The sequence below is a fragment of the Chiloscyllium plagiosum genome, unplaced genomic scaffold (assembly GCF_037043375.1).
Source record: "Chiloscyllium plagiosum isolate Xiang-an unplaced genomic scaffold, Cpla_swu_hap1 HiC_scaffold_11, whole genome shotgun sequence".
NCBI lineage: Eukaryota > Metazoa > Chordata > Chondrichthyes > Orectolobiformes > Hemiscylliidae > Chiloscyllium > Chiloscyllium plagiosum.
The window spans coordinates 150,522-165,502 of NW_028270149.1; the positions used below are offsets into that span (position 1 = coordinate 150,522).

Below are 14,981 nucleotides of genomic sequence, written 5' to 3' on the forward strand. Positions count from 1 at the left end.
TGGTACCTTGACTTATGATCGTAAAAAGATCAATTCAGCCTTTAGAAAGTTCTATTTTGAACTGTATAAATCGCAGGACTGTGAGGATAGATCTGGGAAGATGGAATCCTTCTTTAAAAATTTGGCCCTTCTGGGCTTAACCTCGGAGCAGATGTCAATCTTGAATGCCCCCCTGACAACCCAGGAAGTACTGGATGCGGTTAGGCAGCTTCAGAGTGGCAAAGCGCCTGGGCCAGATGGATTCCAGGTTGAATTCTATAAAGAATTTATAAGGGAACTGGCCGGGCCACTCATAAATATGTATAATTACTCACACAGTCAGGGCTGCCTCCCACCTTCGTTGAGAGAAGCAAATATCTCTCTCATTTTTAAAAAAGGAAAGGCCTCAGAAGATTGCTCATCATTTAATCCTTCTGCAGCTGTACAGGGCCCTGGTGAGACCGCCCCTGGAATATTGTGCGCAGTTTTGGCCTCCAAATGTGAGGAAAGACATTCTGCCTATTGAGGGAGTGCAGCGTATGTTCACGAGGTCAATTCCCGGAATGGCAGGACTATCTTACGCTGAAAGATTGGAGCGACTGGGCTTGTATATGCTTGAGTTTAGAAGGCTGAGAGGGGATCTGATTGAGACGTATGAGATTACTAAAGGATTGGACACTCTGGAGGCAGGAAGCATGTTTCCGCTGATGGGTGAGTCCCGAACCAGAGGACACAGTTTAAAAAATAAGGGGTAGGCCATTTAGAACAGAGTTGAGGAGAAACTTCTTCACCCAGAGAGTGGTGAGTGTTTGGAATGTTCTGCCCCAGAAGGCTGTGGAGTCCAAGTCTCTGGATACTTTCAAGAAAGTGTTGGATAGAGCTCTCAAGGATAGTGGAATCAAGGGTTGTGGGGATAAGGCAGGACCAGGACACTGATTGAGGATGATCAGCCATGATCATAATGAATGGTGGTGCTGGCTCGAAGGGCAGAATGGCCTACTCCTGCACCTATTGTCTATTGTCTATATAGACCCATATCCTTACTAAATGTAGGTTTCAAAATTTTTCCCAAACTGTTAGCATTACGACTGGAGAAGGTCTTACTATACATCATAAAAGAGGACCAGACGGGGTTCATAAAGGGTCAACTAATAATATTAGAAGGGTCTTAAAGATGATACAAGCCTGGCAACAAGGAACAATACCGGGTCTAGCTGCCTCCTTGGATGCAGAGAAGGCATTTGATCGGGTAGAATTGCCATATCTTTTTTATACACTGGAAAGGTTCAGTGTCGGAGAGGTATTTACTAAATGGGTTTCAATATTATATAATGATCCCAAAGCAACGGTGATCACCAATGGTTTAAGTTCGGATAGCTTTAGTGTTGGCAGGGGCTGTCATCAGGGATGTCCTCTTTCACCATTATTATTCACGCTAGTGATTGACTCACTAGCGGATGCTGTACGAGCTGACCCTAATATAACGGCTCCGAGGGTTGGATTGGGCAAACACAAAATTACTCTCTATGCGGATGATGTCCTCCTCTTAAGTGATCCTTTGATATCCGTGCCCCGCCTAATTCAAGTGATCAATCTATTTGGTATGTTTTCAGGTTATAAAATCAATTTTATGAAATCAGAGGCCATGCCGTTGGGAGGTCTTGCCAGTGTATCCAATCTACCGGATGGATCTTGCTTTCCCTTTCGGTGGTCACCAGAAGGTTTTTTATACTTAGATATTTTTATCACCCCAGTATTTGGTCAGCTGTATAAAGCCAATTTTGAGTACTTAGAGTCATAGAGTCATAGAGATGTACAGCATGGAAACAGACCCTTTGGTCCAACCCGTCCATACCGACCAGATATCACTTCTCTAGCTTCCCACAGAGTTCTCGGGTACACCGGATCAGGTCCTGGGGATTTATCCACCTTTAACCTTTTCAAGACATCCAGCACTTACTCCTCTGTAATCTGAACATTTTGCAAGATGTCACCATCTATTTCCCTACAGTCTATATCTTCCATATCCTTTTCCACAGTAAATACTGATGAAAAATATTCATTTAGTATCTCCCCCATTTTCTGTGGCTCCACACAAAGGCTGCCTTGCTGATCTTTGAGAGGCCCTATTCTCTCCCTAGTTACCCTTTTGTTCTTAATATATTTGTAAAACCCCTTTGGATTCTCCTTAATTCTATTTGCCAAAGCTATCTCAGGATGTTGCCTGGTATGGTAGAAAGATCGTATGAGGAAAGGCTGAGGCACTTGGGGTTGTTTTCATTGGAGAAAAGAAGGTTTAGGGGTGACTTGATAGAGGTGTACAAGATAATTAGGGGTTTAGATAGGGTCGACAGTGAGAATCTTTTTCCACGTATGGAGTCAGCTATTACAAGGGGGCATAGCTTTAAATTAAGGGGGGGTAGGTATAGGACAGATGTTAGGGGTAGGTTCTTTACTCAGCGAGTCGTGAGTTCATGGAATGCCCTGCCAGTAACAGTGGTGGACTCTCCCTCATTATGGGCATTTAAGCGGGCATTGGATAAGCATGTGGAGGATAGTGGGCTAGTGTAGGTTAGGTGGGCTTGGATCGGCGCAACATCGAGGGCCGAAGGGCCTGTACTGCGCTGTATTCTTCTATGTTCTATGTCCCCGTTTTGCCCTCCTGATTTCCCTCTTAAGTATACTCCTACTTTCTTTATATTCCAAATCACTATAAATGCCGGAGGAAACATCACAGAAGCGCTTCACAGGAGGCTCCCAAGCACTAAGGATGTCACCTAGACAGGGGACGAAATGTCTGCAACACAAATTTCCAGCTCGGCGAACAGAACCGCAACAACGAGCACCCGAGCTACAAATCTTCTCACAAACTTTCTTTATACTCTTCTAAGGATTCACTCGTTCTATCCTGTCTGTACCTGACATATGCTTCCTTCTTTTTCTTAACCAAACCCTCAATTTCTTTAGTCATCCAGCATTCCCTATACCTACCAGCCTTCCCTTTCACCCTGACAGGAATATACTTTCTTTGGATTCTCATTATCTCATTTCTGACAGCTTCCCATTTTCCATCCGTCCCTTTACCTGCGAATATCTGCCTCCAATCAGCTTTTGAAAATTCTTGCCTAATACCATCAAAATTGGCTTTTCTCCAATTTAGAACTTCAACTTTTAAATCTGGTCTATCCTTTTCCATCACTATTTTAAAACAAATAGAATTATGGTCACTGGCCCCAAAGTGCTCCCCCACTGACACCTCAGTCACCTGCCCTGCCTTATTTCCCCAAGAGTAGGTCAAGTTTTGCACCTTCTCTAGTAGGTATATCCACATACTGAATCAGAAAATTGTCTTGTACACACTTAAGAAATTCCTCTCCACCTAAACCTTTAACACTATGGCAGTCCCAGTTGATGTTTGGAAAGTTAAAATCCCCTACCATAACCACCCTATTATTCTTACAGATAGCTGAGGTCTCCTTACAAGTTTGTTTCTCAATTTCCCTCTGACTATTGGGGGGTCTATAATACAATCCCAATAAGGCGATCATCCCTTTCTTATTTCTCAGTTCCACCCAAATAACTTCCCTGGATGTATTTCCAGGAATATTCTCCCTTAGCACAGCTGTAAAGCTATCCCTCATCAAAAATGCCACTCCCCCTCCTCTTTTGCCTCCCTTCCTATCCTTCTTATAGCATTTGTATCCTGGAACATTAAGCTGCCAGTCCTGCCCATCCCTGAGCCATGTTCCCATAATTGCTATGATATCCCAGTCCCATGTTCCTAACCATGCCCTGAGTTCATCTGCCTTCCCTGTTAGGCCCCTTGCATTGAAATAAATGCAGTTTAATTTATTAGTCCTACCTTGTCCCTGCCTGCCCTGACTGTTTGACTCACTTCTGTTCTCAACTGTACCAGTCTCAGATTGATCTCTATCCTCACTATCTCCCTGGGTCCCATCCCCCCATCTTATTAGTTTAAATCCTCCCAAGCAGTTCTTGCAAATTTCCCTGCCAGTATATTAGTCCCCTTCCAATTTAGGTGCAATCCCGTCCTTCTTGTTAGAGAAAATAAGGCAGGACCTTCAACGCTGGGGAGATCTCCCAATATCTTGGTTAGGCAGAGTAGCCTTAGTTAAAATGAATACTCTACCTCATCTTCTATTTCCTATGAGAACGCTTCCCCTGATGCTGCCGAGACGGCTGGCTTGGCTCCTTTATTTGGAATCATAGATGGCCCCTTATCAAATTAGAAAAGCTGCAGCTCCCACAAGCAAGGGGAGGACTGGACATTCCAGATTTCAGGAGGTATCAATTGAGCTCTTTATTATCCAATGTAGCTGACTGGGTGTCTTGTGACCCACAATCAATCTGGTTGGATATTGAGACCTCCCAAGCAAAATGTTCCCTCATCAATCTTTTATTTATGGACAAGATGAGAGCTATTATGGACTATTGTAAAAATCCTATTGTATTAAATATAATTAAAGCCTGGAGGATAATGCGGCAAGATGAGGGTAACCTGCAAAAAACCTCCCCTAATACCCTCATAGTGGGAGCATCGGGATTTCAGCCAGGACTGATGGATGCTACATTTAAAATTTGAGAGTCCAGAGGTATCTCCTGCTTGGGAGACCTGTTTGATGGAGAAGTTTTGATGTCCTTTGAGCAATTGCATCAGAAGTTTGGACTGCCTAACAAGGACATCCTTCGGTACTTTCAAATACGAGACTTTATACAAAAAGAAGACCACACTGATAGTTAATCCCTACAAATTGGATAGGAAAAGGACAGTACTATGGCCGATGGGGCCGCCCTTGGTCAGTACTTTTATCATTCACTATACAATAAGGTCTCGAAGGACATGGAACGATTATATAAAACCTGGAATCAAGAATTAGGGTTGGAAATCTCTTAAAAAATGTGGGAGGACATCTGGGAAAATGCCAGAAAAATCTCTATTTGTAATAGAACTCAGGCTACTCAATTAAAGATACTTACAGGACTTATATGGCACCTGAACGACTAGCAAAGTTCAAGACAGGAGCATCCCCAATGTGTCCTAAATGTAAAAAAGAAGTTGGCACACTCACGCATTGTCTATGGACATGCCATAAGATCCATAGGTATTGGGATAGAGTAGCAAATGCCTTGATAGAGATCTTGGGTATGGAGATTAGATTGGATTCAGTATCCCTACTTTTGGACTTTTCCAATTCCCCCCCCACCGGATGCGTATGGGAGGAAATTATTTGCCATTCTCTCCTTTTGTGCAAGGAAAAATATTTTAGTGAATTGGGTAGCTAAGGCCCTACAGGACCTTCGAATTGGCACAGGATAGTCATGGAATATATCCCCCTTGACTTCCTCACAAATATAGTGCACCAAAAACTGAATTATTTTATAAAACATGGCAGCCCTTTTTGAACTACATCAACACAGATATTTCGGCCATACTGTCCAGGTCTTTTGTTTAGCTGTGGTAATGGTTGTGGCTGGTTCGGGGACCCCCGGGAGGAGGAATCCCGTATAAATACGGGTTCTACTATGTCTTGATGTAAATCTATTTTGAGCATGTATCTAGATATTTAATTATTTTGTTGTTTACTGCTAGTAATGTATGATATCCTATTTTATGTTTTGGTTGTAGGGTAGATTAGTAGCTAGTTGGGTTTTTTCCTCTTTTTTGGTTATTTTTTTTTCTTATTTATTTAGTTTTATATTGGTGCTTATGCTTGTTTGTATTACTTTTGTAATTTTGTAAAAAATCTTTAACATTGTCTTCTTTACAAATAAAAATACCTTATAAGAAAACTTTTCCTTTCCATGTATTTGCCCAAATGTCTTTTAAATGTTGTTAATGTACCTACTTCAACCACTTCCACTGGCAGCTCATTCCATATGCATACCACCTTCTCTGTGAAAAGGTTGCCTCTCAGGTTCCCTTTTATTCTTCCCCTCTAACCTTAAACTGATGCCCTCTAGCCCTTTATTCCCAAACTCTAGGAAAAAGACAGAGTGCACTCACCCTTTTCATGCCTCTCATGATCTTATACATTCTTTAAAATCACCTCTCAGTCTCCTGTGCTCTAAACAAAAAAGTCCTAGCTTGTCCAACCTCTCCCTATAACTCAGTCACTTGAGTCCTGGTAACATCTTTGTAAATTTCTTCTGCACTCTTTCCAGTTTAATAACATACTTCATATAACAAGATGACCAAAGGTGAACACAGTACTCCCAAGTGCGGCTTCACCAACGTCCTCTACAACTTCCCAACTTCTGGACTCAATGCCCTGACTGATGAAGGCCAGTGTGCCAAAAGCCTTCTTCACTGTCCTGTCTACCTGTGACTCCACTTTCAGAGAACCGTACACCTGAACTCCAAGGTCCCTTCTTTTCCACTACACTCCTTAAGGCCCTACAATTCACCCTGAAACTCCTTTCTTGATTTGACTTTCCAAAATGCAAGACCTCACACTAATCTATACTAAACTCCATTTGCCATTTCTCAGCCCACTTCCCCAGTTGATCAAGGTCCTGCTGCAATTTAGAACATAGAACAGTACAGCACTGTATAGGCCCCTCGGCCCATGATGTGTTGAGTATTTATCTTAATCTAAGATCAAGATATCCTACACACCCTCAATTTACTTCCATCCATATGCTTGTCCAGCAGTCACTTAAATGTCTCCAAGGTTTCTGACTCTACCAACACCGCTGGCAGTGAATTCCATGCGCACACCACTGTGTGTAAAGAACCTACCTCTGACATCTCCCTTTACCTTCCTCCAATCACCTTAAAATTATGACCCCTTGTGACAGTCATTTCTGCCCTGGGGAAAAGTCTCTGTCTATCCACTCTATCTATGCCTCTCATTACTTTGTACATCTCCAACAAGTCACCTCTCTTCCTTCTTCTCTCCAGTGTGAAAAGCCCTAGCTTACTCAATCTCTCTTCATAAGACAAGCCCTCCAATCCAGGCAGCAGACTGGTAAATCTCTTCTGCACCCCCACTAAACCGTCTACATCCTTCTTAAAATGAGGTGACCATTGGACACAATATTCTAGGTGTGGTCTAACCAGGGTTTTATAGAGCTGCAGCAAAACCTCGTGGCACTTAAACTCAATAAACCTGTTAATGAAAGCCAAAACACCATATGCCTTCTTAACAACCTTATCAACTTGGGTGGCAACTTTGCAAGATCTATGTACATGGACCCCAAGATCCCGCTGATCCTCCACACTGTCAAGAATCCTGTCTTTAACCCTGTATTCAGCATTCAAATTCGACTTTCCAAAATGAATCACTTCGCATTTATTCAGGGTTGAACTCCATCTGCTATTTCTCAGCCCAGCTCTGCATCCTGTCAATGTCTTGTTGTAGCCTGCAACAGCCCTTGAAACTATCTACAACACCAATGACCTTTGTGTCATCAGCAAAATTACTAACCCACCCTACCACTTTTTTATCCAAGTCATTTATAAAAACTGCAAAGAGCAGAGGCCCAAGAACAGATCCCTGCAGGACACCACTGGTCATCAACCTCCAGGCGGAACACTTTCCATCCTTTTGGCCAAACAATTTAATATCGAGACAGCCAAATTTCCCCAAAATGTCAAATTTCCTGCTCCTTAGATGTTGCCTGACCTGCGGTGCCTTTCCAGCACCACTGTAATCTTGTTTCTGAATGAGCCTACTGTGGGGAACTTTATCAAATGCCTTACTGAAATCCATATACACCAAATCCACTGCTCAACCTTCATCAACTAGTCTCGTCACATCCTCAAAGAACTCAATAAGGTTTGTGAGGCATGATGTACCCCTCACAAAGCCACACTGACTTTCTTTAATCAAATTATATTTTTCCAAATTGTCATAAATCCTATCTCTCAGAATCCTTTCCAGGTTCCTTGCTTACCACAGACGTAAGACTGACCGACCTGTCATTCCCAGGGATTTCCCTATTCCCTTTCTTGAACAGGGAACAACATCAGCTCCCTCCAATCATCTGCTACTTTTCCCATAGAGAGTGAGGTTGCAAAGATCATCGCCAGAGGCGCAGCAATCTCATTCCTCACTTCCCGTAGTAACCTTGAATATATCTGGTCCAACCCTAGGGAGTTATCTATCTTGATGCTTCCCAAAATTTCCAGCACATCAATTTTCGTAATATCAAACTGTTCAAGCCTACTAAACTGGTCCACGGTGTTTTCACGATCAACAAAGTCCCTCTCTCTAGTGAAAACTGAAACAAAAATCTCATTTACGGCCTCCCCTACCTCTTCAGACTCCAGGCACAAGTTCCCTCTATTATCCCTACCCTCTCTCTGATCATTCTCTTATTCCTCACATATGTGTAGAATGCCTTTGGGTTTTCCCCAATCCTTCCCTTCAAGGCTTTTTTGTGCACTTTCTAGCTCTCCTCAGTCCATTTTTGAGTTCTTTCCTAACTACGCTGTGATTGTTTAAAGCGTGCCCAGATCCTTGCTTCCTCAACCTTAAGTAAGCTTCCTTCTTCCTCTTGACAAGAAGCTCCTCTTCTCTTGTCACCCAAGGCTCCTTCACCTTACCATTCCTTGTCTGTCTCAGAGGGACAAAATTATCTGACACTTGAAGCAAGCGCTCCTTAAACAGCCTCCACATTTCTGTTGTGCATTTCCCATAGAACAATTGCTCCCAATTTATACTCCACAGCTCCTGTCTAATAGCAGTGTAATTTCCCCTCCCTCAATTAAATACCTTCCCATACTGTCTGCTCCTATCCCTCTCCATGGCTATGGTAAAGGTGAGGTACTTGTGGTCACTGTCACCGAAGTGCTCTCCTACCGAGAGATCTGATACCTGGCCTGGCTTATTGCCAAGCATCAAATTCAGTATGTCCCCTCCCCTAGTCAGCCTATCTACATATTGAGTCAGGAATCCTTCCTGGACATACCTGACAAAATCGGCTCCATCCAGACCATCGGGAGTAAGGAGGTTCCAATTAATATTGAGGAAGTTGAATTCACCCATAACAACAACTCTGTCACATCTGCACCTTTCCAAGATCTGTTGTCCAATCTGTTCTTCCATCTTTCTGCTGCTATTGGGGAGGGGGGGGGGTCCTGTAGAAAACACCCAATACAGTGGCTGCTCCTTTCCTGTTACTGACTTCTACCCATACTGACTCCCACCCATACTGACTCAGAAGACAAAATCTCCTTTTCTGCAGCTGTGATGCACTCTCTAATTCACAATGCTACTCTCCCTCCTCTTTTAGTCCCCTCCATGTTCTTTTTAAAATATCTAAACCCTGCAACATCTAGCAACCATTCCTGCCACTGTGAAATCCATGTCCCCATTATGGCCACAACATCATAGTTCCAAGTATTGATCCATGTTCTAAGTTCATCGCTCTTATTCCTGACAGTCCTTGCATTGAAACAGACACTTTAACTCATCCCTTTGTCCTATCAACTGTGTATCCCTTCCTGACAGACTCTCTGCATTCCATTTCTGCCTGTTCAACAACTACCCTCTCCTCTGATTTCTAGCTCTGGTTGTCATACCCTTGCCAAACTAATTTAAACCCTCGCGAAGTGCTCTCGCAAATCTGCTGCCCAGGACATTGGTGCCCCTCCAGTTTAAGTGCAAATTGCCTTTCATGTACAGGTTTCACCTTCCCTAGAAGGTACCCCAATGATCTATGTTTCTGAAGCCGTCCTCCTGTACCAGCCCTGCTGCCACATGTTTAGCTGCACTCACTCCCTGTTCCTCGCCTCATTAGCATTTGCCACCAGTAGTAATCCTGAGATTACTACTCTGCTTGTCCTGCTTTTTAGCTTCCAACCTAACTCCCTGAAATCACTTTTTCGATCCTCATCCCTTTTCCTGGCTATGTCATTGGTGCCAACGTGCACCATGACTTCTGGTTGCTCCCCCTCCCCCTTCAGAATCCTGTAGACTCAATCAGAGATATCCTGGACCCTGGCACCTGGGAGGCAACATACTTTCCAGGAGTTCCACTCATGACCAAAGAACCTCCTATCCGTTCCTGTAACTATTGAGTCTCCTGCCACTAGCGCTTTTCTATTCTCCCCGCATCCCTTCTGAGCCACAGAGCCAGGTTCAGTAACAGAGACCTGGCCACTACGGTTTTCCCTGGTAGGTCATCCCCCCCCCCCCCCCCAACAGTATCCAATACAGTATAACAATTATTGAGGGGAACACCCACAGGGGATCCCTGCACTGTCTGCCTGTGCCCTTTCTGATCCCTGACTGTATCCCATCTACCTTTTTCCCGTACCTGAGGTGAGACTACCTCTCTGTAATTCCTCTCTATTAGCCCCCTCAGCCTCCCGAATGATCCAAAGTTCATCCAGCTCCAGTTCCCTAATGTGATTTCCGAGGAGCTCGAGCTGGGTGCACTTCCCGCAGATGAAGTCCCACATCCCTACAGAAGGAGCATGCAACTGCCCTAACATCCATTACCACTGTTCTGAATTCCCAAAGAGAATATTGAAAAAACTAGTAACCTTACTGCATCGGTGCACAGAACCTTTTTTTTTGGTTAGAGGAAGAAGATGTGTGGGAGACACTTCTTAAGCAGTGTTTCGGGTAAAACAATCACCCAAGTATATTACCTCACTTACTCAGCAGCTCCGTGTCTGCTCCTGCTCACTGTGCACTCCGCCTATTCACAAAATAAATTATTAAAGCAAAGAACTTTTCTCCCCAGCAGCCCCCGGTCCTCACTCTCACTGCTCCCTAATTTCTGATAACCTTCCTCACTGTCCACAATACTTCTTATTTTATCATCATCTACATACTTACCAATCATGCCTTGCACATTCTCATCCAAATCATTGATATAGATAACAAATAGCAATGAACCCAGCGCTGACCCCTGAGGCACACCACTAGTCACAGGCCTCCAGTCCAACAAGCATCCTTCCACTATTACCCTCTGCTTCTTTCTATCAAGCCAATTGCACATCCAGTTTGCCAGTTTCCCTTGGATTCCATGAGATCTAACCTTCCAGAGCAGCCTACTTTGTTGAACCTTACCAAAGGCCTGACTGAAATTCATATAGACTACATCTACCGCTCTGCCCTCATCAACATTCCTGGTCACTTCACCAAAGAACACGAACAAATTTGTGAGGCATGATCTCCCACACACAAAGCCATGCTGACTATTCCTAATCAAACTCTGTCTTTCCAAATGCATGTATATCTTATCCCTCAGACTCTTCTCAAGTAACTTACCCACCACAGATGTAAAGCTTACTGGTCTCTCGTTCCTAGATTTTTCTTTGCAGCCCTTCTTGAATAAGGGCACAACATTCACTAGTCTCCAGTCTTCACCCGTGGCTAACAATGATGCAAAAATATCAGCAATGGACCCCGGCAATTTCATCTCCAGTCTCTTGCAGTGTTCTTGGATATATCTGGTCAGAACCAGGAGATTTATCCACGCTCATACATTCTAATATGTCCAACACCCCCTCTATTGTCATATGGACTGTTCCCAAGATATCACCACTAACTGCCCCAAGTTCCCAAGTCTTCATGTCTTTCTCCATGGTAAACCCAGATGAGAAATATTTATTAAGGACCTCATCCCATTTCCTGCAGTTCCATAAGTACATATCCACTATGGTCTTTGAAGAGTCAAATTCTCTCTCTAGTTATTCTTTTTCCTTTAATATACTTAAAGCACTTCTTTGGATTCACGCTAATCTTCTCAACCAAGGCTATTTTGTGCCCCCTTTTCACCCTCCTGATTTCTTCTTTAGTAAACTTCTGTATCCCTATACACCTCTAGGGATTCCCTTGATCCTAACTGCCTGTACCTGAGCCACTTCTCCTCCTTTTTTGTGATCTAAGCCTCAATATCTCTTGTCATCCAGGGACTCCCTATTCATGCCAACCTTGCCCTTCACCTTCACACGAACATAAAGACTTTGAATTCTGCAACTTTTAGTAAATAGTGCATTTACACTCAAAGATCTGTTCCTCTGCTTCACACAGACTTATTCCTTGCCAGAAAAAAGTTGACCTGCCTTTTCTTCGCATCAAAATGTACCATTCACCTATATCTATCACCAATCTCCAGCACCATCTTAAAACACAGAAAACTAAACCAAAACATACAATATGAAGGCAGAAGAATAAAGAAATAAAGAAAAAGTGATCAACTTTACATCCTTAGAACATAGAATAGTACAGCGCACTACAGGCCCTTCGGCCCTCAATGTTGTGCCTACTGCTCTAAGCTCAAACTAAACGACATACGCTTCATTTTACTATCATTCATGTGCCTATCCAAGAGTATTTAAATGTCACTCATGTATCTTACTTTACTACCACTGCTGGCTATACATTCCACGTACCCACCACTCTGTGTAAAGAATGTATCACTGGTTCAGTGACATTAAGAGATTGAGGCTCAGTAGCCTTAGATGGATCCATTTGTAACAGGTTCCTTTTCTTATTTGGCCTATGTGCACACATTTGATATGTAAAGCTGAATATTTGTGATCAGATCAATGATCAACTCAACCAATAGTATAAATAATTCTCGATTAAAACTTTAAGCATTCAAGTACATTAGCACACAATAGAGGAAGACTGCCAGAGGAAAGGCCGCTGTTGCAGTTATGCTGAGCAAGTTGCAAGCTACGCAGACTTAAGAGCAGGGACAAGTATGTAACATTTTGAAAATGTCTCCATTTAACAATAAAGAAAATATTAATTCAACCAGACATTAAGTCATGAATGTACCTTTTGAGAGATCTGCATGCTGTTCTCCTGCATGTTCATGATTGCCTCAGAAATCTTGACATCAATGGGGTCCATGACTGATTCAATATTGAATGGTCCTTCCAACCTTTCTGCAACCATCAACATTGCATCTGTAAGCAGAAATGGTCAGTTATTGCCACACATCTCAGTAACAACTGCTTCATTTCAAAACCTTCAATTCTTTCCTCAAAGATGAACTCAATTCATCTTTGCACATTTGTCATCAGTAGCTAGGAACAAAGTTAAGGCTGAAACTGATCCAAACAGCTTAGCAGGAGCAGATTACAAACAGGCAGAGTGAGAGCATCCACTCAAACAATTCAAAGATGATAAGTATTAAAATAAGACAGATTGCAGCAGGAGCTTGACAAAAATGGAAGGTTGAGTTCCTGAACCGACAGGGCATACAATAGGGTGAAAGCACAGGTGTCATTTAGTTGAAATGGCTGCTTTGCAATGCAGTGATAAGAACACAAGCATATAAGAAATAAGAGCAGGAGTAGGCCATCTGGACTCTCCAGCCTACTCTGCCATTCAATAAGATCATGGCTGATCTTTTCACGGACTTACCCATGTGCTCACCATTACCATTAATTCCTTTACTGTTCAAAAATCTAACTTTGCCTTAAAAACGCTCAACGAGGTTCAGTGGGCAGAGAATCCCAGAGATTCACAACCCTTTGGGTGAAGAAGTTCCTCCTCAACTCAGTCCTAAATCTGCCTTCCCCTATTCTGAGGCTATGCCCCCTAGTTCAGGTTTCACCTGTCAGTGAAAACAACCTCCCTGCTTCTATCTTATCTGTTCCCTTCGTAATTTTATATATTTCTATAAGATTCCCCCTCATTCTTCTAAATTCCAATTAGTAAAGTCCCATGCTCAATCTCTCCTCAACAGCATGAATTTAATTCCTGCACCAGCTGAGGTTACAATGAAGGACTCTCTTTCTCAACCTCTCCCCTCACCTAAGGCATGGTAATCCTCAGGTTAAACCACACTAGTCGTTTCTTTCTAGTGGGAGACTATGCTGACCAAAAACCACCATCTAACTACACGGCCCTCTGGATTGGAAAATAGCATTTCACTCCGCTTTTTAAAAAGGGTGACAAAGGATAAACCAGGGAATTACAGATCATTTAGCCTAATAGCTGTGATGAGAAAATTGGTGGAATCTATAATCAAGGATGACATTGGTTGGGTCACTTTTGGAATGCTGCATGCAGTTCCGGTCACCCTACTATGGGAAGGATGCTGTGAAACTTGAAAGGGTTCAGAAAAGATGTACAAGGATGTTGCCAGGGTTGGCGGGTTTGAGCTGCAGGGAGAGGCTGAATAGGCTGGAGCTATTTTCCCTGGAGCGTCAGAGGCTGAGGGTTTATAAGGTTTATAAAGTCACGAGCTGTATGGTTAGGGTAAATAAAGTCCTTTCATGGGTTGGGGGAGTCCAAAAATAGAGGGCATACGTTTAAGATAAGAGGGGAAAGATTTAAAAGGTACCTAAAAGGCAGCTTTTTCATGCAGAGGTTGGTGCGTGTATGGAATGACCTGCCCGAGGAAGTGGAGGAGGCTGATACAATTACAACATTTAAAAGGCATCTCAATGGGTATCTGAATAGAAAGGGCTTCAAGGGTTATAGGCCAAATGGTGGCAAATAGGGCTACATTAATTTAGGATATCTAGTCAACATGGATGAGTTGGACCGAAGCGTCTGTTTCCGTGCTATGACTTTAGATGCTGCAACACACTTCCGGAGCAGGTGGGACTTGAACCAGGTTTTCATGGATCAGAGGTAGAAACACTACCATGAGCCTCTCAAAATGGTGGGACTGGCACAGTATGTAGTGTTTGGGCTACTGAGCCCACTTGCTCCAGGCCGGCCAAATCACAGAACATAGAACAGCACAGTGCATTAACGACCCTTCAGCCCTCGATGTTGCGCCACCCTGTGAAACCAATCTGAAGCCAATCTATCCATTTTCATCCATAGGTTATCCAATTACTTTTAAATGACCTTAAAGTTGGCGAGTCTACTACTGTTGCAGGCAGTGCATTCCACACCCTTACTCCTCTCTGAGTAAAGAAACTACCTCTGACATCTGTCCTATATCTATCACCCCTCAATTTAAAGCCATGTCCTCTCGTGCTAGCCATCACCATCCAAGGAAAAAGGCTCTCACTGTCCACCCTATCTAATCCTCTGATTATCTTATATGTCTTA

The 14,981-nt window shown here is 43.2% G+C and overlaps 1 protein-coding gene across 1 annotated transcript in view; it reads right to left on the reverse strand.

The window, feature by feature from the left end:
• The window catches only part of LOC122561984 (glypican-6-like), a 236,646-nt gene that overhangs the window by 109,447 nt on the left and 112,218 nt on the right, over positions 1–14,981 (reverse strand). Inside the window, exon 5 of the mRNA XM_087991818.1 lies at positions 12,744–12,874. Coding sequence (XP_087847944.1) covers positions 12,744–12,874 — 131 coding nt within the window. The remainder of the gene's footprint in view (positions 1–12,743; positions 12,875–14,981) is intronic.